Source organism: Zosterops lateralis, assembly GCF_965231275.1.
Source record: "Zosterops lateralis genome assembly, chromosome: 7".
Taxonomy (NCBI): Eukaryota; Metazoa; Chordata; class Aves; order Passeriformes; family Zosteropidae; genus Zosterops; species Zosterops lateralis.
The window spans coordinates 2,919,481-2,944,236 of NC_139767.1; the positions used below are offsets into that span (position 1 = coordinate 2,919,481).

Here is a 24,756-nt window from a genome sequence, read left to right on the forward strand (position 1 = left end):
AAAAAAAAAAAAAAAAACCACCAACCCAACTTAGTTCTAGACAGTACAGATCTTTTATCAGTTCCATGAGAAGCTGAGCAGAAGCCAGGCTTTCACACCATTCCACAGGCCATCTAGTGAAGAGTCTGGACCATAAAACCTACCTCAAAAGTAAACTTTTTTCCTGAGGACACAGAATTTGGGTGACAGGGACCACACAGACAACACAGAGCTAACAACTGTATGTTTATTTGCAAAAAGACTGATTTTCTACACTGGAAGCCAACTTGTACTGCCTCCTTCTCCCTGAACACGGGGAGAGGCCTCTTCAGAGTGACCAACCGTTGCTGAGCACAGGCTGCAGGAGCCCCCCCAGTCACACCAGTGACACCCAGGTGCTGGTGAGGCTGTGCCCAGAGGGCTCAGTGGTGGAACAGACGGAGGTTGGTGTGGATCAGGGTGATCCCCAGCTCGTTGCAGGCCTCGATGACAACATCGTCGGCAGCTGAGCCCGAGGGGGCGGCGATGAACTGCACTCCACTCTGCACAGGGAGGAGGGCAAGATCAGGGGATGGAAACACAAAATCCAGCTCAGAAGGAGCTGGCAATCCCAGTCCTTCACCCATATCCCACTGAACAAAGGCTTCCATCCCTAAAGTTGTTCCTTAAGGGAGCAGAAGTTCTCTCTGCTGCTAAGAAATAACCCTAAAAGGGTTCCTCTGGAAGCAACAGGCCTTGGCTTGATACTCCTAAATGGTTTAATAGACTTTAATCTTCTATTCATCCCAAATCAACAAACTGAGCAGTGACTGTCCATGTGAGAGCAGTAACGACCAGGAACATCCTTCCCAGGATCTGCTAACCCAGTGCAGGGATTTTGCTCAGCAGTGCACACAACATGCAAAGGAAGAGCTCAGGCTGCACAGCCACTTCCCTGGAGCCACCCCAGATTCCTGCCCTGGCCTTACCCGCTTGGCTCTGTCGACGTTATCCCTGAAAGGGAAGAAGGCATCAGAACTGAGGGACACAGCAGACAGCTTGGCAATCCACTGCTTCTTCTCTGCTTCTGTCAGCTGCTTGGGCACCTCCTCAAACAAGGCCTGCCACTTCACCAGGTCTTCATCCTGCAGGCATGAGAAGCCAGCTCAGCCCCAGAGCACACAGCAGTTCCCTGCCAGGGGGATGAGTGATGGCCTCCCTCTGATCCCAGGCTTTCTGCTCCATGACTATGCTGCTGGGAACTTCATACCAGGGGAGGTTAAAACATACTACCATCAGCTCTTCCTCCATACTTTTAACTCTTTCCCTCTCCTAACCACAGGACCTGAGGGATTCCTTCTCTCCCTCCCAAATTCCAAGCAGCTCTGCCTGCAGCGTGCTGCTCCATAAATGCCAGCAGGCATCTGGGAGATGACTTGACCCATAACCAACGGCAGCTGAGTTTATGATTCACCTTCTGAAACAGTAACTGATCCAGTTCTTACCCCTTTAAACAAGCAACTGCTCACAAGGTGATTCACAAGCTCCCTAATCCAGCTCTTGGCTTTTGATACTTAAAAAGGACATACTATTTTGTTGCCTCACTGTGGCCTGTAATGGGGAGGTCAGAGGGATTCTGAGAATCTGAAGTGCCACACAAACAAACAGCTCTGTGTGAGAAGGTGCCACTGGCAGGGCAGGGAGAACTGGAACATGAGCTGGAGCTTCAACCCATCCTCACTGCTGGGAAGAACCAGGAGCTGAAGCCAAGCCGCCCACTGAGGAGGCACAGGGCAGGCTCCAGCTGTGGGCACACTCAGGGAGGGGCAATCAGGACACTTTGCTGTGGGGCAGTAAACATGGGATCCCCCATCCCAGCACACCCCAGCGTGGGGTGAGCCCCAGGGCAGGATCTGCCTGGCTGCAGGGCAGGCGTGGGCGGCGCTCACCTCCCCGATGGTGCCGGTGACGTACTGGTCGATGGCGTTGGAGATCTCGGCCCTCTTGACGCCGGACCGGAAGCGCATGGCCAGCACGCGCGGGTGGTGCCGCAGCCACCAGGCGTTGGCCTTGTCCCCGGCCAGCCGCGTGCAGTGGATCCGCGACTGCTGCCCTGCGCCCATCCCGATCACCTGCGGACACACGGGCATTGTCAGCGACACTGCCTGGCAGGGAATGCCTCCCCTGGCTGAGCTGCTCCTCACCCAGGCTGAGAAAGTGCTGGTAATTAGTGGGGGAACTCGGGAAATGCCTGCGTTTCTGATCCTGTAAACTGGTTACTGTCTGCACTGCTGACTGCTGCAGCTCTTCTGAGCTGACAGTCACGCTATAAACACTTCTAAATAACACAGCCCCAGCCACCAGGGTCAAACCCTTCACCTCAGGAGAAGGATACAATTATGGCTTCCTGCCTCCTCTGGAAAGGGGCACTTCAGTCAGAGCGTTCGTGTCTGAGCCCAGGTCACCCAAACACCATCATCCCTCTGCTGAGTCAGGCACACACAGCTTCACCACATCAGCTGAGAGGGGCAGCTTGTCTGGCAAGGCTGGTGAGGAAGTAAACCCACTGCTCACTCAGGAATGCTGGTCAGTGGCACTGTTACATCCCATGAATTGTCAGGGCCCTGGAGCATCTCATCTGCTGCCATCTGCCAGAACCCAGGCCTTTTGAAATAGCTGCTGCTAACCCTATTTAACAGCACTTGGGCTTGATCTCTAACAGATAAGCAAAATCCACACAGTGGCTTGATCTCGAGGAAGCTGCTATGAAAATGCAGCATTGGCTGAGCTGCTGCAGCCAGAGCCAGCCACCAGGGATGTCAGACTTGGGCTGGTAACTTCTGTCCATCCTGTGGGTCCCACTTCCTGCAGAGAGCTCCTGCCATTTCAATCCAGAGATCTGACAGGAAACAAGTCTCCCCCATCATTTCCTGCTCAGCCACAGCTGAGCTGTTCCCCAGACTGTTCTCCAGGGACAAAGTGCTGAGGCTCAAGGTGCTGGCCAGTGCCTCAGAGTTCCCAGCTCAGGCTGGGACAGATGGTAAAGCCATAAGTCCCAGGCTGCCCTCAAAGGAATGACTCATTTGTCTTCCCATCCATCAAGGCACGGTGACTTCACCTCTTACCAGAAGCATAAAACATTTTGCTGGATCCTGTTCCCCCAAGGAGCAAATGAAAGGCTTGGTTGGCTTGGGCTGCTATCATATATAATCTGCTCAGCCATAACTGAAGTCATCAGTGTGTAATAAACCCACAGGGATATTGGTGGTAGCACAAACACTGAACAGATGCAAGGTTTCCTACAGTTCAGTGGCATCTTCCCCCTGACAAACACTGCTGATGTCCAACCTCTGCTCTCAACCCACCCACTTGAACTTGCAGGGGACCCCAAAAGAGCTTGACAGCAGCTGCACACTGGTGTGTTACCACTTCCACAGAGGTTTATCCTCCCTCCCTGCACAAAGGAGAGGGCTGGCTGTGCCCCACAGCACGCCAGGAACTGCCACCCAGCCCTTCAGAGTGGGACTAGCAAGGCTAGGCTGAGGCAGGGACTTTTAGCTGGGGATGCAAATGTTGGAGAGTACCCCAGATTGACTGCTAGCAGGGGCCAAAATGCCATGAAACATTCCCAAGTCTCTAATATTTCGGATGTCCTGTGTCTTCTCCCAGCCAGAACAGTGTCTCAATCTCCATCACATCCTTGAGAGCTGTGGCCTGGCACTCCTGTGAGGGCATGGGGTGCTCTGCCACCTGTCAGCATCCAAGAACCTTTCTAAAAGAGCCTTTTCCTTTCCTCTCTGAGCCACTCACAAAGTATTTCACATCTTCACATCTTTTGTGACCTAAATTTTGTCAAGAAATGAATAATTGAATTTTGGCTTGTATTCAACAACTCCAAAATGGCAGGGACTTTGTACTTCAGCTGATCAAAGTGATGCAGGCTGTAAACTCTTCACAAGCATCCCCAAATCTACAAAGGTTTATCTGTAACACTGGTTCGAGCCACTGTTTTGCCTTTTTTAAAAGCACAGGTCCTGATGGAACACTGCTGGGGAAGATTTCCTCAATCCAGCCTGGAATTTCTGGTCTAAAGAAGAGATATCAGTAGGTTGAGCTTCTGCTTAATAACAAAACCTCTAGACTTGTACCTGCATCTCCCCTCACACTGGCCTGTACCTATTCCCTATTCCCTTGCCTTTTTCATTTTATAACATCCTTCTTCCTACACCTCATCACTCCCTGCCCCACGTGGTGCCCTTCCTTCACACTAAAAACACAGCCGAAACCCCAAAATCCTCCACAAAGGAGCCATTTCCCCCCCTTCCCTACACAAAAATTAATTATGTTTCTTTCAGAGCTTAATCTCCTGGGAATCCAAAAGTGCTTAAGCAGAGCCTATTAAGTGTGAGCAGTCAAAGGAGACAGCAGCACAGGGTGAGCAGAAAAAAACCCCAAATCTATCACTTAATAGAAAAAAGATTGGGTGAAAATTAAGAATTACTTGACTAAAACCACTTTGGTTCACAGGAGAGTCAAACACACTCCACAGCTGGAATGCTGTGCAACAGCACAGGGTGGATGAGATGGATAATGCCCAAAGGATTCCTGCAAAATGATCCAGACTGGTCTGGGTTTACTCAGATTTACCCTGCATAATGAATGAAAACAAAAACCCTAAAGACACTTGGCAATATAAAAATCTAATAGAAGACTTAACCATTGGGAAGACAAACAAAGCAGTGAAGTCACTGGGAAAGCATAAGGTAAATTAACAGGTTTGTTTTATGCTACTGTACAGAGAATAAAGAAAGAATAATTTTAAATTGCTAATTTAAAACATGATGGTGTCATTAAAGCAAGTGTAAATCAACGTGGTACAAGCTGAAAGTCAGCCAGAACAAGTGCAAGTGTTTATTGCAATTAGTGGCAGCTGGCTTCCTGCAAATTAAGTGACACTCAGGTCCAGAAATGCTTCCCACTCCACACTTTGCTGGAATGTACTAACACAGCTACCTTACTGATCCACTCCTGAACCCAGTGGTGCCAGGCTGGTAAACATGCTGGATGTCTCATACACCAGAGTTTTCCCAGGCATCCCCATTTCCTAGGGATGCTGTGAGGCTGAAATAACCCCTGGAAAACCAAAAGCAATGGGACTGAAAACAAGCTGGACTTGCTAGGCTTGGCTCCTGCAATCCAAGGCAGGTCAGATCTGGGAAGAGCAGTTGAAGTGTGGAGATGTGGAAGGTGCTTTCCACATGAAAATCTGCAAGCCACCTCTGCAGCCCAGGCAGCTGAACCCCTGCCTGCCCAGGCTGCCTCTCCCTGCTCCCTTCCTGCCCTCTCCCTTCCATATGGAACATCCATTACCACACTCTCTGCAAACATCTGCAGCGCCACGCTCAGCCCAGACTTGCCAAAGCACCAGGGAAACTGGGAATTGCTGCTGGGATGAGGGGAAAGGAACAAAGACAGCGACACCTTTGTTCTGGGGCTATGAGATCTAACACTGCTGAGTGCAGAGAATCACTGAAAAGCAAAAGAAACCCCCAACATAAAGCAGAATAAAAGACAAATCTGGATCTCCAGAGACATCTGCTGAGGAACCACACAGCACATGACCCCAGAGGTCCTGTGAGACAGCACTGAGGAGTTTCCAGGCTGTACCAACAACCTGACAAACACAAATCAGTGCCAGTGCAAGTCTCAGTTTCTACCTGTAGGGCTCACTCCTTGATCCATTTTGCTGATTTATGATGTACCAAACTCAGAAACAGTCTCTACTTTTTCTTCTGTGGGTTTTATTTGTTTATTTGTTTGTTTTTTTCTTTTTAAGTAATCCAGGCCTACTGAAAAGCTTCCATGGAAAGCAAAGAGCCAGCTAAACAGCACCATTACAAGAATGATCTGCTGGGCAACAATACAACTTTCCATACATTTACACCAACTTTTAGGTAAATTATTTAGGCTGAACACCTGGTGATGAGTTGGTAAGAACAGACTTTTTTTTAATTCAAGATTCAGACTGAAAGAGGGGAAGTTTAGGTTAGATACTAGAAAGAAATTCTTCCCTGTGAGGGTGGTGAGCCCCTGACACAGGGTGCCCAGAGAAGCTGTGGCTGCCCCATCCCTGGAATTGTTCCAGGCCAGGCTGGATGGGGCTTGGAGCACCATGGGGTAGTGGAAGGTGTCCCTGCCACAGCAGCGGGTGGAATGAGATGGGCTTTAATGTCCTTTCCAGCCCCAAAACACTGTGTGACCACAGTGAGATTCATAATCTCATTTACACATTTCGTAATGCCCCTATAAATTCCAACATCCATCATCAGCTTTAAAAAAAAAATATAATCAGGGAGACTAGATGATTTTTATTACCCCAGAGAGGTGAAAAAAGAAAAGCATATCCCATCTTTCTATGGAAAAAGTGAAAATAAGGAAGCATTTGGACAGTCAGAATTCAGCTGAGAAACCTACTGTAATTTCCTAAGGCTCTACACAGACTACAACACTCCCTGAGAAAAATGATGTGAAAGGACGGAGTAGTTAGAAAGAAATTTCTCCAGGCCACAGTGCAGAAGTACATAAGAGCTTTTCCAACCCCACCAACGAAAGAGCCAGCCCTGCCACTACCATGAAAAAATGACAGCAAGGTTTTGGAGCATCCTCTTGAGAAACAACAGCTCTGCACAGCACTGTGCAGGGCAGCTCCTGTGGCCCTGCTCAGCAGCTCCCTGTGTGCTGGAGGGTTTTGCAGTTCTGCCTGTGAGCAGGGGGCTGGGAAAGCCCTGCTGCAGTCACCCACCTGGCCATCCTTGGCGTAGCAGACCGAGTTGGACTGGGTGTACTTGAGCGCGATGCTGGCCACGATCAGGTCCCGGACAGCAGCCTCGGGCAGCTGGAACACAGCACCACTGTCAGCACCACCCTGGCCCCCCTGCCACAGCCCCAGCCAGCACAGACACTGAACCACACACAGGGAAAACAAGGGACACAACAATACCCTCTTCTGTTCAACTACCAGCAATCTTTGTTTAGATTAAAACCCAGAAATGATTGGTTTGGCAGCTGATCTCCCAAATCTCAGGGGTAAGACTCAATCTCAGCAGGTTCTACCACTGGCCTTCAGCCTGAAAACTCCTCTGCATTAACTGTCATCAGCTGTGCTCATAGCAAAACCCAGGGCCACAACAATTAAACCAGCTCCCAAAAATCTGTATTTTTTTAAAGTTCCATTCCTAATTTATGAAAAAAAATTATTACCTCAATATCTGAAATTGCTTCTGAGCCTGTGACTAATCATGTACTCATTAATGTCTGTTTTTTTAATGAGAATGAGATCAGAGACAAAGAAATCAATGAAAACCTCCTGCTGATGTGGGCTCCAATTGCTGAGCAATGGCAGCCAGGCCAGAGTTTACACAACATGCACACAAAAGGGTGATGTAAGCAATGAGTCAGGAGATATGAGGGACCTTTAGCACATGGCTGCCTCACCATAAAAAATGGCACATGGTAGCTTCCTGTTTACAAATATTGTGGTAGTCTGAGATAATGGGAAAGGTTCAGCTCCTCTCATTTATCCAAAAAAATCAAAACAAAGGAAACCTATCTTGATTTACCCAAGTATATCAGCTCCAGAAAATTCGCTGCATTGTCTGGTAAGAAGGGCCACTTAAACCTCACTAAGATATTTTAGGAGCTCTTAAAATTGCCCCCAAGTGGTTAATTCCTTGATGAAGGCACAGCTTGACTCACTCCACGTGCCCCTGAGCTCAGCCATGTCCCCCACTCACGCTCTTGTTCTTGGTGACGATGTTCTTGAAGAGCGCACGGTCGATGACGGCGTTGTTCCTCTTCTGCATCAGGTTCAGCCCGTAGATGGTGCGCACCTCCAGGTCGTCGGGCTCGTACTGGGGGTCCATCTGAGGGCCACACACAGGACAGTAAAACACTCTGAGAACAAAGCCCACAGTCCTCCAGCTTCCACACAAAGGGGAAAAATATGCACTTGCACACACAGAGCCCTCCAGCATTCGAGGGGAAGGCAGGGATATTTGGAGATGCTTCCTACGTGCCTCAACCTTACAACTCCCAGCCCTCTGTGGCATTCAAGGAACAGTGAATGTGATTCTTTCCAGAGCTGCACTCTTGGGGCACATTTCCATCCAAGCTGGAAGCACCATTAATTTACACCAGCACAGCGATCAGGTTAACTGGAACTGTGACACATGCACTCAGGTCCACCCATGCATGGCCTTATTCAGAATATTGGGAGCCCTAGCTGAGGTTTCAGACAGGAAACAACCCAGACTAAGGTGACCACTTCTAAAAAGGAGTGTGGACATGTTTAATGTGCTTTTCCTAATCCACTGAAATGTTTCAGACCAACTTTCCTTAGCACTGCTCTGCATTCAGCCCTGATGATAGAGGCTTCACCAATATGACCTCATCCTTGCAAAGTTAATTGAATTCCAGGAGGTAATCAGCTGCCAAGACTGTCTGTAATTTCATTCTTCCTTGCCTGAAGCTCCTGAGCCATCTTCCCCAGCTCCCCTGGCAGCTACACTACAATTGCAACTTCAGCTAAGCCTCGGATTTTCTTTTTGTGATGTTGTAGTGAAGTTCTCTGCTCATTTGTCTCTCAGAGGCAGCAGAAATAGGACCTGACAGCAACCTGTGATCCATGAGCCATGTTCACCAAAACTGGGAGATTTTGGAGTCCCAACAATCACTGCAGGAACTAGGAAGGCAACCTGGCACTGACTTGACCACATACTGCTTGCCCAGCACGCTGGCTGCAGCATCATCTCAGGTCCACAGGGTCTGTGTTTCCAGCTCCATCCCTGACTGCAGCAGGGGTACAAACCTGCAGGACACAGTAAGCACCATTCTTCTTTTTGGAAAGGATTTTGAGAGCTTCTTCCTCATAGCCAGGAGCCACCACACCATCAGACACCTGCAACACACAGAGATTTCAGCTTCCACAGGAGAAAAATGAAACAGGGACTAAGCCTGAAAGCTTAGTGCTATTTCCTGCACTGAAGACACAACTGCCTTGGGATCTGTCTGTATCCTACAACAGCAAGAGCTCTGTTACAGTATGGGTTTCAGTCCTGCAAACAAAAACCAGCAGAGCACTGTGAGCTCTTGGCAGAAGTTAGGAAAAAGCAACCCACACCCCTCTAATCAGAATGGAACTAATAACTAATATCCTCCTCCAGGGGGAAACAGCTTGACCATGACATCCCCACTTCCCAACTCTAACAGTAAATGTGGCTTAAAATCCAATAAATCCTTATTTCAACAGTGACACTCCTAAGGAGGCAAAAACACTGGAAAAAGAGCTGTTAAGAGCATGGAAACTGAGAGTTTACATACATCAGTGCCGTGAAGTGATACACAACTTCCACATTTGTGCCTTACAGTGTGGGTGAGGCTTTTTTTCATTTTCAGCAGCACTGTACCAAATGTTACCCTCACAAACCAGCTGAATTTGCTCTTTCATTTGTTTGATATCATAAAACCACAGAATTGTTTGGAAAAGGCCACCTCACTCCATCCTCCTGTTGTGGACAAAGACACATCCCACTAGATTAGGCTGCTCCAAACCCAAAAGATTCTGTGATTCTAAGGGAAAAGCACAGCCTGGGAAATGGCTGAGCCTACATGTAAGTGGCAGGCAGCAGCCTATTTCCAAACTCCTGCCTTGGGCAAGGGGCTGGCCATCAGCATTCCAGTCCTGCACATCTCCCAGGACAGCTGCTCAACCAGACACCTGTGCCAGCCTGACCAGGGCTCCTTTCCAGAGGTTTGCAATCATCCCACAGAAGGCAGCACTGCCAGCTCTGCTATTTCACAGGCTCCAGCACACAGCCAAGTGTTCATTGGTAGGAAAAAACAAAAAGCATCAAAGACTGGTGTAAATTCTGGACTCCGGATCAGAGGATTACACAAATGGCCAGTAAAAGTTTTCCTGGTAAAATGGGTCAATTTCCAGCAAAAAGGCTGTAACAAACCAATGGTTGCATCTGGAATGATTGCCCTTGATGCCCTGGAATGATGTGCTGCTGTCACTGACCTCTCTGGAGATGATCTTGGCAGTAGGCACGTCACAGATATCAGACAGGGCAATGAAGTCACCAAAAGAGGACATCCGATCAGCACCTGAAAAATCCTCATTTTACTCATTTATCAAACTACACCATCAGACAGAAAACTCTTCACTCCTACAGCCCAGTCAATTGCTGTGAGAGCTAAGAATTTAATCCCACAGCAAAAATAACCAAAAGAGAGGCCATAAAAGTAACAAGGATGAAAAATCCTACCTCAAACACATGGACCTTTATATATTCCCATAGTTCAGATATTCTTCCTTCTTCACTGCCTCTGTCAAAGCTCTAACTGTGTAATGACTACCTCCAGCACTGCAAGCAGCTCAGCTGTACCCTTGGTAGCAAGAGGACAAGGAGAGGCAAGGATCACAGAGAAAGATTTTAGATGGGGACAGTCAGAAAAAGAGGAAAGCTTTTAGATTGGCTATGCTCCCACCTGGCTTTTCCTGCAAGAAAGGAGACCTAGAAATGTAGCAACCTTTTTCTTTTTTAAAATAAGTATCTTCTATTTAATAGCATAGCTAAGGTGAAATCAATTCCCATCACAAATGCCCCACTACTCAGCAAGGTCAATTCTTCTGCCCCTGCTATTCTAAGGGTTTATTTCTCTAGCAATCATGCAATGGTTTTGTGAGAGCAACATTCAAAGGTGGTCTGTGAAGAATGAACCCAAGCCAATGTGCTCCTTATCAAGTCTGCTTTCATTTTTGTAAACTGTGCAGATTTTCTAGGAATGCCATGGAAAATGAGAGATGTAGCAAAGTATCTCAGCTAAGCAGAGGAAGCTGGTTCTGTTTATTTTTTTTAGCTTTTTTTGTGAGCTATGCAGTACAAAAGCATTAAAAAAACCCCATCAAACACCAGACAGAAACACCTCTACTCAAGTTAAATATTCCTGAGCACCTCAATGCTGAGTGTGCTACCAGCACTGCTGTTTATCCAGATCTTTTAGTCAAAGCCCCATATATATATATATATATCTGTGTGTGTGTGTATGTACAAATTTAAATTTAAAAATAAGTCATCTTACAGGTCTTCTAGATTCACCAAGGAACAGAATCCAAAGTGGTTTTAGCTCTTTGAAACCATATACAAGGGCTGCTCTCTTGGAGAGCAACTTCTGATAGGCAATCACGAATATCCTTATGGAGCAAACCCCTCTGGGGGAGGAGTGTGGTGCAAAGGGAAGAGCTGAGGATGCTGCTGAGGTGCTGAGCCTCAAGCTCAGCTCTTTGGACAGGCTGGTTTGCCACGACTGTTTGGAGTCCTCACCTCTGCTCCGGGCGTAGGCAGAGGCCAGGGGCGTCAGGGTCTTGTGGAGGTCGTGCACCATGCACACTTGGGCCTCCTCCTCGCTGAGAGGAACTCCGACAGCAGCACCTAGTGGGAAACACGAGCCAGGGCACTGCAGCGGCCGCTGCCTGCCCCGGGACCCGCCCACGCGGCCGGGGAGGGGAGCCCGGCCCGGCCCGCCCTACCTGCGGGACTGACGTGCTTGAAGGAGGCCGCGGCAGGAAGGCCCAGAGCCTGCTTCAGCTCCTTCACCAGCTGCCAGGCATTGAGGGCGTCACAGAGGTTGATGAACCCGGGAGAGCCGTTCACCACTGCAAACACAGCACACGGACATGTTAAACCAGGCATTCACCACTGCAAACACAGCACACGGACATGTTAAACCAGGCATTCACCACTGCAAACACAGCACATGGACACGTTAAACCAGGCATTCACCACTGCAAACGCAGCACATGGACATGTTAAACCAGGCATTCACCACTGCAAACACAGCACATGGACATGTTAAACCAGGAAAACCCCTCTCCCCAGAGCCTGGAGAGCCAGCACAAAGGGTTTCTCCCAGAGAGCATTCAAATCACTACAGTCTGTTCTTGTTCAATGACCCTGGCTCCTCAGCTACTGGTGGAGTGCCCAGAAATCCACACCAAGAGTAAAGGCCATTTAAAAGTCTGCTCTCAAAACGTTTTGTTCTGGGCCTGAAGGAAGAACTGCTCGTACTGACATGGCAGCACTGTGAGCATTTCAGGAGACTGGAGGAGAAAAGATCATTTTAGCAATAATCCACATCCAGGAGGAGCCAGCACAGCATTGTTCTGATGCCATACTGGAAGGCAGACTTGCAAGCAAATCAACCCCCAGTGCAGGAATGGAAAAGCTTCCTAAGAGATCCCAGAGCTGAAATGGGGAAAATGCTGCAACACAAAGCTTCACTGCTTATTCAGCAGGACAATGCCCACACACATTGAAAGCAGTCTCAAGAACAAGAGTAGCCAGACCTCCCCTCCAAAACAGGGGTTTCCCTCACTACAGCAATGCTGTGGCAACTGGCCCACCCTTAAGATGGCAGAGAGATACACCAGACCTGTCCAAATCTGTAAGTGGGGCTACTACCCCTTCCTGCTGCCACCATGAGCAGAAGCAGCATTCTACAAACCTAAAGTAATAACCCTCTGCTCAAATCCATCAAAGAAAGACAGACAAAAAAAAAAAAAAAGAACAAAACCAATTCAGACCCAGAGAAAAACAGCTCAGTTTCTAGGCAGAGTAAATAGTGACACAAGAAAAAAAAATGGGGAAGTTACTAAGCAAGGAAAATGGCAAGTAGAAAAGCATCTTAAAAGGATGATGAGGTTTTCCTTTGCAAAATCCCGATCTAATGTCAAGCAGAAAGTGCACTACATAAATCTGTTCAAAGCACCTTGGACACACAATCCTACAGCAGCAGAGGACACGGAGCTGCAATTTGTCTTGTGGGGCTCAACAAAGCTGCTTTCCTGTTTCATACAGCTCAACTTTTAACTGCAAAGTTTAGTGCCACTCAGTGATAAAGCAGCTGTGAAGACATCCCTGGACTAAGGTACAATATGGGCAAAGATATGCCAAACCACCTCCACTCCCAGCTGTGCCAGAGCTTCCTCCTGGCCAGCAGAGCCCAGGCCTCACCTGTGAGGGGCAGTTTGGGCCTGGTGGTGTAGAGCTGAGCAGGACTCTGGTGAGGGTTCATGCCATACCGCAGGGGCAGCTGCGACACCCCCTTGCTGTACTCCTTCCTAAAGTAGTCAGAGATGGCTGCGTCGTACTGAGCAGTGTGCGTGAAGGCCTGGGGACACAAGGGGGGGACACTCAGCAACGTCACCTCACAGAGGGTTTGGTGTTTAAAGAGGTAAAGAACCTCCTTCAGAGCAGGAGAAGGTGACCAACCTTGAGTGCCAGCAGGCGCCGGGTTTCCATGGCAGTGTCCTTGTCCCTCGATGCCGCCATCTCTCTGGCCACTGCAGCGTAGTCTGCAGGGTCACACACCACTGTCACACGGGCGTGGTTCTTGGCTGCCGCCCGCAGCAGGGCCACTCCCCCTGCAAGAGAGGGGCACAGGCATGGAGCACTTCCCTCATGGACACTGCACGACTCAGCCAGGAAGGGATGTGCACCATGGATCCCTTGTGCCAGGTGAATGTGTCTCCTCCCTCCAGCACGGAGTGCTCTTCAAAACGCTCAAAGCAGGTGAGTTTGACTCAATCTGCTGGTGAAGGTGCAAACTGACTGGGCTTGGCAGAGCTGCAGGGGCCAGGGAACAGGATGTGGGTTGTGATGAGCAACTGGGGCAAGCATGTCTTCCAACAGCACAGCCACATCCCAAAGATGGCTGTCCCCACACAAAGCTTAACCACCATCCTCTTCACACTGGGTCTGCAGAAAGATTTGCTTTCACACTGCCATGCAACAGAGGTCCTCAAATGTCTCTGCAAATAACAACGAATCTTGCCCAGGTCCTCTGTGTGAGATAAAATGCCACACTTCTCCCTTCAGTCTGAGTGCACTGCTATTGCAACTCTTTAAATCATACAAGATACTAGGCTGCTGCAAAGGAAAAGAGGAGGCTGGTATTGCCTCATGCAGAGCAAGTATTACTCCATAAAACATTTAATAGAGAGCTCTGCTGGGCATCATTTGGACTAAACTACTGCACAAAAATCCAATCCCAATCCAACCACATGGCACAGAACCGTGCCTGTGCTGTTCACAGGCTGCCAAGCAGAGATGCTGCAGTGAAGGCACAGCAAGCCTTTGGGGTTAATAACTGGCAGCAGGAGAAAACATGCTAATGCAGGTGTCCATGCTTCCCAGCTCAGCTCCTGAATACTCTCCCACATATTCAGACCAACCCCTTCTCTTCTCATGGCTTCCTGCAGTGAAGTTCTCACCCATCCTCAGAGCACTTTTAGTGGCTCAGTTCTGCTCTCCACAGCTCATGTTTTTTTTTAATTTCTATTACGCTGTCAGCCTGCAGAAGAGGTTTAGTGTTGCTGTCCATGTTTCAGCAGGAAGCATGGTTCACCTGGCCTTTCCTAGCACAGCCCTCAGGCTCCTTCTTTAGGGCAGTGCATGATTTTCCCCTCATGCAGCATGCCTTGCCATACTGTTATTGCCATTTTATTTGCTCAAAAACAACTAGGCTTACCCAAATATTCCCTCAGCCTGCTCCTTGCAGCTCCTGAGCAGACTTCCTTTTACAGGTGTGCAAAGACCACCAAACAAAAAGAGAAGAACTGAGACCACTCACAGTCCAGAAGCATAGAGTCTGTGTGGAAAGCAGATTTGCTCTCCCTTTAACTTACCAATATCAATCTTTTCTACTGCATCCTCTACAGTCACACCAGGAGAAGACACGGTCTTCACAAAGGGGTACAGGTTGCACACTACAACTCTGAGAATGGAGGGGAAAACTGGGTTATTCAGCAAGAAATAAAGATGCCAAACTGGGCTTGGCAAGCACAAGGTATCACCAGTGATTTTATGGTCTTGTCTCTCAGATCAGGGACCAGCATAAAATCCTGTGGCCAAGAGTGGTGCTCAGCCCAGGGGCCAGTGCATTATGACATTCAACTGAACTCTGTGTACCAAACAAAGTCAGGACCACAGTTTACAGCAGCCAGATTACAGGAAGAGCTTCTTTAAATACATGTGCCTGAATATACATGTTTAGTGATTTTGGTGCACAACCTGAGCCATTTCAAAGGGCTTCAAAGTGGGCTCTCAGCAATATTGAAAATAAGCATCCACCAGTTCTCCAAAGAGTCACCACCCAAGAAAGGTCCACTGCAAACAAAGTACAATCAATCTATTTTTCCACAACTTTTCCAAGAGCAGAAAATGACCTACATGTCATCTTCTGGACTTTTAAAATACCAACCACATATAACACCTGAGTGTGCAGCCCAAATGCCATAAAGCCTCTGTAGCACATGAAAGCAGGGGAGAAAATCGACTTTTCCCTCTCAAGCTAAGACTGGACCTCACTGGAATTAGTTTTTCCATCTGATTTAGAAGCAGGTCTGTATTCCAGGAAGCATGAGGTGCCTGTGCCATCCTACAAGAGCCACAGGAACTGCAGTGCAAGATGGGATTGTTCTGACTTTCACAAACAGGGTTTTTAATCCAAGAGAATTAATTTACTCTCTTGATCTGAGTACATGAAGGTATGGAACCCCAAGGTGTGCTCAGTGTGGCACAGAACTGCTGTGATGAGTACCCTAGTGTCCAACTTGTAATATTCCTTTGTTCCCACTCCATGTGAACTCCAGCAGAAGGGATGATAAGCTTCCAGGATGGCTTTCAGAACCACCCCCCGTGTCTCTAAATTCCCTACAATGTCTTTTATTGTCTCTTCTGTTTCTAAAGCCCCCTTTCCCCCAGCTCCACTCATGCTCCTGACTGGTTGCAAACCATCAGGAATCTGTGGACTTTAACATTGCTAATGCTTTTATCTGTGCAAACCAAGACAATCAGTATCAGGCTTTCCTTCACCGACTTGGATATGCAAATTTTATGCAACTATGCAAAGGCAGTCCTGCTGAGGATCAGCCACTTCTGCTTTTTGCAAGAGAACCTGAATCCAAATTACCAGTCTGGATGCAAGTGCACCATAAGTCACTGATGTAAGGGCACGTTATTCCCCCTGCAATTCAGCAGAGCCTGCTTTAATATGCAGCATGCTCTGAAGAGCCACCACTGCTGAGCCATCTAAGAGGATTCCTGTGGTTTTAAATTTCAGGTTTTCAAATTCAGCCCAGAAATCCATCCATCAGTTTCTAAAAGTAATTTTCAAACTCCAGATGCATTCTGGCCCACAGTCATACCATACCTCCCACCCTGGCTACACCTACAATTTGCTGTGTCCAGCTCAGCCATTTGTTTCTGAACCAGGAGCTACCCCCTGATGTACAACAGGTTATTCACAAGCTGTAGTTGGATGTTAACACCAGTTAGTTACATACAGCCCCCAACTGCCCTGTGTGACTGAACTACGTAAACACATTCTAACAAAAGCTGGAATAAACCCCCAAACTTTGGTACATGAGTGCACAAACTTTGTTACTTTGGGCTTCTGGATGCAGCTCACTTGCTCCCAAGACGGCTCTCAAAGTTTAAGTTTTCTGTCTCTTATCTGTGTATTTTCTGTCTGAACAAACACTGTGTTCCTGACCCATTTTCCATGTCTATTCTTTATTTATGTGTTGAAACTCAGTAAACATTATGCAAATATCAAAGGGTATATTTACTAAGCAAGCATTTCAAAATCAAGAATTGCCATCTGATCAGACACATGGAACCAACTTGAGGGAAGACGAGCCAGCTTCAAAAGTACTAAACTCAACTATGCAACACGTGTAACGTGGCCCTACACTGACTGTGTGTAACGTGTCAGAATTCCCAGGGAACCAGAAGAAATCAGACCTCTTGAGTTCCCTGTGCAAACCACAGTGTAACTTTCTTGTTTCAGTTTTCTCTTACTGCAAGTGGTGAAGAGGGACCTCTAGAAAATGATGTGTTTAAATACGTAGTATGTCCTGCCAGGGCAAAGAAAGGAGACCAGATCTGCTGGTGTGCAGAGGTTACAATCCCTCCTCTCCCCTTCCTTGGTGTAGACTGGGCTCCACTGTTGGTTTTTGATTACTGATGGATTGCATCACATCCCCCAACATTTACCTTACAAGGCTGAAATCCTGTTTCTTCATATCAGCATTATCCTCTGGGATATTGCGAGCCAAGATGCCTAGTTACAAAAAACAGTCCATCTTCATTAAAAAAGAACTAAATCACCAACAGGTTTTTAGTTCCACAGCTCCCTTCACACTGTGCTTTTGTCCTCAGAGACTTTCTATCTTAGTATTTTCATTTTAGTTCAGACAGCATCCTCAGCCTCTGCTCCTTTATTCCACTTTACAGAGTCTTTGGCTGTTCAAATTCCACACTAACAGATCTTTTTCCCCCAATGCTAAATCCTAGAGTATTCCAAATACTGACCACTAACTTCAACAGTGTACATTCTAAGCACTTGTTGCTACCCTTAAAACACTGAAACCATCATCAAGGACTTCATGGGAGAGAAAAAGGGCACCTGCCCTAAGAGACAAGGCAAACAAGAGAGAATGAGCAGTGTAGGTGGCTGGTGGGGTCTAGGAAAACACAAGGGTGACACGAGTGTGAGGAACAGCACAGTGCTGTGTTCAGGGTCATGGGAGATTGTCTCCAGCCCTCACATAGGATGGGCAACAGGTTCCACCTGAGGTACCTCAAGCACAGTTACAGGAGGTGAAAGAGCAGATGGATTAATGTGCAGGCAGGCCAGTTATCAGAGATCCTCCCTGCTGAAGAGGAGAACATCAGAGCATGCAGGAATAATCCCTAAAGCCTACGCTGCTGTGTTCCTTGTGGTGCACAGCAGACCCACCCACAGGTTAAACTCTGTGGAGCTCCGTGCCCAGCATGTTTGCAGCTGACTTTGCAAAGGCATTTACAGAGAGGTTCTGTTCCTTACAGCCCCGGGGAGAGAGCTCTGCTAACTGCAGAGATGCCAGTGTAGCAACAAGGAGGTAATTCAGCCACCCTGCACTTCACCCTGGGCCTTTTCACCTCTCCTTCTGTTCCTAAAGCAAACCTCTTCTCATTACTTGGTTCTTCCACACAACCCTTGAAAAAGGCATCTGTCAACTCCTCCTTCCCACCCTCCCTGCCCTCTTTTAGCCTGAAAGCTGTATGAGCAGAAACCTACCAGCATGGACTGCAGGATGAAGGGTTTTCACACGTCCACCCAGCATCTCGGGGAAGCCTGTCAGGTCTGAAACATCTCTGTACAAGAAAACAGCACAATAACAGATGTGCCATACCTGACTTTATCTACAGGTTGAATGACCCAAACCAAAGAAAGTGCAGAGATTCCACTACCAACCCCCCTGTGCCAAAGGGACAACAAACTGCTTTTCCCATGAATGGAAATAAAGGGTTCACAGGTCACACACAACTAATCAGTACAGCTGTTTCTTGAATACACTGGAATAATCAAGATAAGCAAACCCCAAGTCAAAATGGGGTTTACAGAGAGAATGGAAAGCCAGGTAGAAGTGCTCTTCCTCCCAGCCTACTTTCACCACTCCTTGTGACTGTTTAGAGTAGTAATAACAATAATGAGGGAAGGGGAAATGTGAGCATCCTCTGCTTCAGGCTTCACTGACAGCACAGCCAAGGAAATAAGTTGGAGAGACACAACCAAGTGCTGGGTAACAGTGAGCTCTGGGGGTGATGCAGATGTGTGCTGATGTGTCCCAGGGACCAAGCACTGTGGTCACGAGGAGTAAAAATGGAGTCACTGTCACCTGTCCTGCCAAATAACTGACATTTTTTCATCACTGCACTGAAACCCATTGTTATTTGGCCAGAGCTTTTTTGTTTTTTTAATCACAACATGGAAGAAACCACAACAAGTTTCCCCAGAACCATGGGCTAAAACAGCCAGGGACTGTACATGACCTTTTTCCAACAGTTGGATGAACAACACTTAAAGGCTCCAATCTGCATTAAGTGATTGTGCTGGGAAAATTATTTGTGACCAATGAACTGCAGCAAGCTTCAATGTGTTCCTGGCACGTTGACAGCACATCAGTGCTGTCCCAGGCCCAGGCAAAGATCAGCTTTCACCTGGCTGTGAGGAGCAGCAGCACTCAGGGCAGGTTATGAAGAACAGATTGTCCCATGGAAACAAAGCTGGCTCAAGGCAGACAAGGAATCCTAACAAAAAGCTCCCACACTTCTCCTCACAGTAACACTCCTCAGCCAACAGACCCCTGGACAAAAAGGTTCTGAAGTTTGCCTTGGGGCAGGGTTTTATTTTCTTTTTTTTTTAAGGGAAGACTTGCTTTCAGACCAGTTTTCACTCATTTTTGTTCACAGAGAAAACAGTTTAAGCGACCTCAGGGCCCAGAAGAGCACTTTTGATGGTGATGTACAGGGGAGTGTGTGTACCTGACAGGCAGGCCAGCATCCCTCAGGGACTTGGCAGTTCCTCCGGAGGCAATCAGACCCAGGCCAAGGGCGTTCAGGCTCTTCGCAAACTCCACCAGGTTGGTCTTGTCAGAGACGCTTAGTAAAGCTGGCAGGCGGGAAGAGCACCAGTGTTTGGGATTTAACAGCGCAACAGAGAAAACGACAGGATTGAGGGAGCGAAACTTTTTAAAGAAGCGTGTTTTGGGAGTGTGCCTGGGGAGGGGAAAGGGAGCACCAGAGCCTCCTCAGGGGAAGCCGCCCCGCAGGGGAGGGAGGCCAGGGCCCCGGGGCGCCCAGCGCGGCCCGATCCCCTCAGCGCCCTCCCGCCCCGAGCCCGGCACCGGGAGCGGGGCACAGCCTGCCCGGGGACACAGCAGCCTCTTCCCGCCCGCCCAGCCCGGCACCGGGAGCGGGGCACAGCCTGCCCGGGGAACGGGGACACCGCAGCGCTTTCCCGCCGCCGCAGCCCGCGCGGAACCGGCGCTGAGGCGCCTTCCGGGGCCGGCCTGCCCGGGCGAGCGGGCGGCCATGGCGGGGCATTGCAGGGCAGGGCAGCGCTCCCCCGGCCCTCAGGGACACCCTCCCCGCCTCAGCGCCTTACCGAGCTGCTGCCGCGCGGCCATGGCGGGCGGGTGGGTGCGGGAGGGCGCGGAGGCACGGAAAGGGCGAGCGGCGGCGGCCGGCGGGATTTGGGCGCACGGGGCGGGAGGCGGAGGGGGCGGCCCGGGCGGGGCGGGGACGGGAATGGGAATGGGGGGGGGCGGCGGGGCCCGGGCGGGCACGTGGGGCCGCGGGACACACGCGGGGCCGCGGCTGAGGGTGCCCGGGGGGTGTTCCCGCTGTACGTGTGCTCGGTGTGCACGGCATGGGTGTGCTAAACACACACACACACACACACACACACACACACACACACACGTGTATGTGTATATATATATATAGCTATATGTATGTGCATTGATACAGGTGCACCGCACCCACAGAGGTTCATATATGTGCACTCGCACACACACACACACACACACACACACACACACGTACAGAATTTTCGGCAGCTTAATGCACAGGTGAAGAATGAGGTGCAGGCAGTACCTCTTCATAGTGGAAGGACCATTAATTTTTTCCAGGAATACTGACGGGAGTTTAATCTGTGGAAACCCTCTCGCTGAGCTTTCACACGGGCAGAGGCAAAACGCTGATTTACCGAGTCTGAGGTAAAAAAATCATTTGCAAATAGGAAAATGATGCTTTTCTTTATTTTTTTATTTACCTCCATGAGAGGAGCTTTTTTTCCTCTGTGGGCCTCCAAATTTCTTGATACTCCTAGCAAAAGAGCTGTGCTGGTTTTCCTTTAGCCTGGGGTTCACAGGTAACGCTGCCTGAACACATTGGCTTTAACAGGTTAAATCCGTGCTGTGCCCCCGTACCCCCCAGCAGGGTTCAGCTGCAGCCCTGGGACAGCAGTGCTCTGCCTGTGGAGCTCTCTGCAGGTAATTTTCAGCCCACCTGGTGATATTGGATCAGCAATAATGTCAGCCCGGGTGGCCCCGAGGTGTCCCTGCGTGCCTCTGTCACATTTTCATCGACCACACAGGTGTTCATTGTACCCCTGCAGCTCCCAGAGCACTCAGACTGCATTAGGCACTCCACTTGCATTAAGAAAGAAGGAATAAATGGGAGTTTTTAGCTCTTGCAGGCAAAAAGGTGGGAAGCACAACCCAAGTGCAGCTGGAAGGCCCAGATCCTTGGCTGGTTTGATTTGTGAGTCTCTGGGCTTGGGCAGTATTGTCTGTGTGAGGAAGAGTCAAGCCAGAAATACCAAACATACATAATAAACCCAGTGTGTGTATTACTCTCAGTAGCAGCTGGTGACAAGCAGTAATAAATTACTGCTCAGGAGGGGTGGCTGGGGCCAAATGAAAATTTACTGTTAAGTGTACATGAGAACTATCATTATGAAAATACACACCTTGGAGAGAATAAAAGTTGTGCAAAGAGCACAGCTGAGGTGGGCTTTAGTGATGATTAATGTCTGAGCAAATGAACAATTTGACAGAGCTCTGCACTTTTATCCAACATCGGAGAGTGACTGTGTATTCCATCCAGCAGGGTGCCTGGTGGCCCTGTCAGCCTGTGCCCAGGGACAGGGACACTGCTGCCTTCAGACAAACAGAGGGAGGGACATTATCAGGGCCAATACTGGTGTTGGCTCTGTTGCCTGCCCAGCAGTTCGTTGTCCCTTGGCACCTGAGGTGAGGTTTCTGTTTGCGAAGGAGGGGCAGGGGGTGGTTTGGGCTTAATCCCTGTCCTGGTACAGGAAGGACATGGAGCTGTTGGAGCAAGTTCAGAGGAGGTCACCGATGTGGTTAGAGGGATGGAGCAGCTCTGCTGTGGGGAAAGGCTGGGAGGATTGGGATTGCTCAGCCTGGAGAAGAGAAGGCATGGGGGTGACCTAATTGTGGCCTTCCAATGCCTGAAGGAGCTGGCAACAAAGATGGAGGGAGACTCTTTACAAGGGAGTGACAGAACAATGGGAGATGGGGTCAGACTGAAAGAGAGCAGGGTTAGATTGGGTATTGGGAAAAAGTTCTTTCCTTTGAGCATGCTGAGGCCCTGGCACAGAGAAGCTGTGGCTGTCCCTGGATCCTTGGAATTCTCCAAGGCCAGGTTGGATGGGGCTTGGAGCAACCTGGGGTAGTAGAAGATATCCCTGGGCATGGAAGGGGTTTGGAACTGGATGATCTTTAAGGTCCTTTCCAAGCCAAACCATTCTGTGATTCTGCATCCAAGAAGGGACATTCTGGCTGTGTGCTAGAGGGGTGTCTGGATTTGGATGTGATTGAAATGTCCTGGTTTGGGAACGGCTTTGCAGAAAAGTCAGGCAGTCTGCCTCCTCCAGAGGTTTAGTTTTGCTTTATAGAGCTTAATTTTGATTGGTTTTGGTGATGTTTAAAGGATATTCAAATATCCTGTGCCTGCTCATGTCCCATCATTTATTCAATAGGAATGAGGTCTCATTGGAGCTTTTTCCTGGTGTTTTAAAGCTTTACAAAACTCGTCCTGAGCCAAGAACGCAGTAACATCATATTGGAAATAATGGGAAGAGGTAAATGCTAGAATTACAAATACCACATTAAAGTTATTTCTAAATCATACTAGGGCCTACATCCAAGAAAGAAAAATCAGGCTTAATAAGCACTGTGCTCTGCTGTGTTAATAAAGAGGATGAAGCTGAATAGAGGCATACAAAAGGGATGGTGTTGCTGGTGTTAGGACAATACCCTAGATCCCTTCTCTTTAGGCTGTAGGGAGCAAGCAATGCTTTTTAGCTTGGCTCTGAGTCTCTGTTGTGAGTCTATTTTCTACTGTTGGGGTTTTTTTTTCATATAGCAGCCCAAGAAGAGTGTAGAAAACCAGGTCAGTTTGGCTTTTGATTAATTTGTTAGGGTAGGAAGCAAACAAGGTAAGATTTCTCCAGCAGCCTGTGGGCTGGCAGAGCATGGGTTGGGGCTGCTAGTGGACAAGGAAGAGCCAGCCAAAAAGCAGGAACTGCATTCAGTGTGGATGTCCATAACTGCCCAGGCTTGGGGTTTCAGAGATGAAGACTCATGAGGGGTGAGCGTTAGACCAGTGGTCTGATCTGGATCTGTCTTACCCCAGGAAAGGTGTCTCATCATCACAAGGCTGCTTTGGGGAAACATGTTATTGTGGGCATCTCTGCCTGTATGAGCACAGTCCTCAGCTTTGAAATTCCCCATCACACCAAGCTTATCTTCCTTCCTCAGGCCCTGCTTTCATTTATGTCCTTCCCCACGCCTTTCATCAACAACCCCTTGCCTCTGCTGTGCTCTGTGTTGCCCTCAAGCAAAGGCTGTGGTGTTCAGCATGATGTAAGACAAACACATCTCAGTCCTACTCTAACTCTTGTTTTCTGCCCTGGCAGCTATTTAAGTGGGAAGCAAGGAAGTGTATTCTGATATCTGTTATCTCCCTTGAGGATGCTGTTTGCTTGGCACTGGGCCTCAGTTTCTCCAGTCCCCCAGAGACCACAGTCTTGCAAGCACTTATCTGTGTCCCTCACACAATATTATGGGATTGTTTATTGCAAAGGTCTCCTGGAACCTTCAAGTGCCCTGTCTCAGAGGCTGCACAACAGTAGAGGTGAGGGTGGAATTGAATCCAGGCTGCTTCTCAAGGGTTACTGCTCTAGGCAGGCTTTGGCTTTGTCTGTCTTTTGCTCTCAGGGTTCAGGAGAACTTCAGGGTAAAATCTTCTTGGTGTATTGCAGGAGAAGAAGAGCTGCTGAGCATTGCTGTGCTGAAGCTTGTTCAAGGGCTGTGTCACACTGCCTGTGCCGCTCGCTGTGAGCTAACTCTGGGGTGGCTTCAGCACTGAGCTGATGAACAGCCTGGCCAGGAGTGCTCCACAATGACAGAGAGGCTCGAGAGCCCTGACGCATTTCGAGTTTCTTTTTCAGCCCTTATCAGCTTGGAGCAGCTTTTGTTTTACTGTGCTCCTCGGAGGTCCCAGTTAAATCACATCCGTGTGTGCCGGCTGCCGCCTGTCAGTGTAAATCCCTGCTCAGGGTCCCACGGAGCTGCTGAGGTGACAGTGAGCCTTTAGCTGAACTTCAGAGACACCAAAGAGCTCTGCACGTTCAATTTGACCTGGGGTATGAAGGTTACATCCCCTCTTCACTCACCAACACCAGTGGTTGGTTTTCCCAAACCTGGGATATCAATGTCTAATGCTTTTCCTGCACAAGAAGCCATTTCCTTGTAATGGAATAAATATTGCAGATTTCAGCCTGAGTTATTCTCCTAATGCTCTGGGTTATGAATGAGACCCAAAGGTGCATGAACTGAAGGATGATTTATTTTCTGAACACCCCCATTCCCTTCCTCCCAGAGGCTGGTTCCTATCCAAGCATAGAAGGAAAAATAATGCCAAAAAAGCAAGAAATAGTTTCTCTTGTTGGCGACTCAGTGCCTGCTCCATGATCTGAACCCCACATGTAGGCTGTGGCTGAACAGGTGTTTGCAATTGCAAATACAGGGTTTGCAGTAAAAAAATAATAAATAAAATTCTATCCACTTTGAGGTTCCTTGCCTTGTCAGGCTATCTGTGTGAAAGGAAGAATTCCCAGAGGAAAGAAAAGAGGAAGAAATATTTTGTTTGGGTATTTTTGGTGTAGGTGCAAAGAAATTACTTTATCCACAGATAACAGGCTGCTTTACCTGTTCACATCACCATGGAATACCAGAATGGTTTGGGCTGGAAGGGAGCTCAAAGCTCATCTCATTCCACCCCCTGCCATGGGCAGGACACCTTTTACTATCCCAGGTTG

The 24,756-nt window shown here is 48.6% G+C and overlaps 1 protein-coding gene across 1 annotated transcript; it reads right to left on the bottom strand.

Annotated features, from left to right (window-relative positions):
• Positions 1 to 212: 212 nt before the first annotated feature.
• Positions 213 to 20,081, bottom strand: ATIC (5-aminoimidazole-4-carboxamide ribonucleotide formyltransferase/IMP cyclohydrolase). The gene is made up of 16 exons (XM_083864587.1): positions 20,011 to 20,081; positions 19,389 to 19,515; positions 18,142 to 18,218; positions 17,076 to 17,142; positions 14,705 to 14,793; positions 13,290 to 13,441; positions 13,032 to 13,188; positions 11,549 to 11,674; positions 11,343 to 11,450; positions 10,037 to 10,122; positions 8,825 to 8,914; positions 7,752 to 7,880; positions 6,761 to 6,853; positions 1,908 to 2,090; positions 948 to 1,103; positions 213 to 521 (listed from the first exon to the last, which is right to left on the bottom strand). Exons 1-16 carry the CDS (start codon positions 20,030 to 20,032, stop codon positions 402 to 404), a joined length of 1,782 nt encoding a protein of 593 aa, XP_083720713.1. The 5' UTR covers positions 20,033 to 20,081; the 3' UTR covers positions 213 to 401.
• Between the last annotated feature and the right edge of the window lie 4,675 nt (positions 20,082 to 24,756).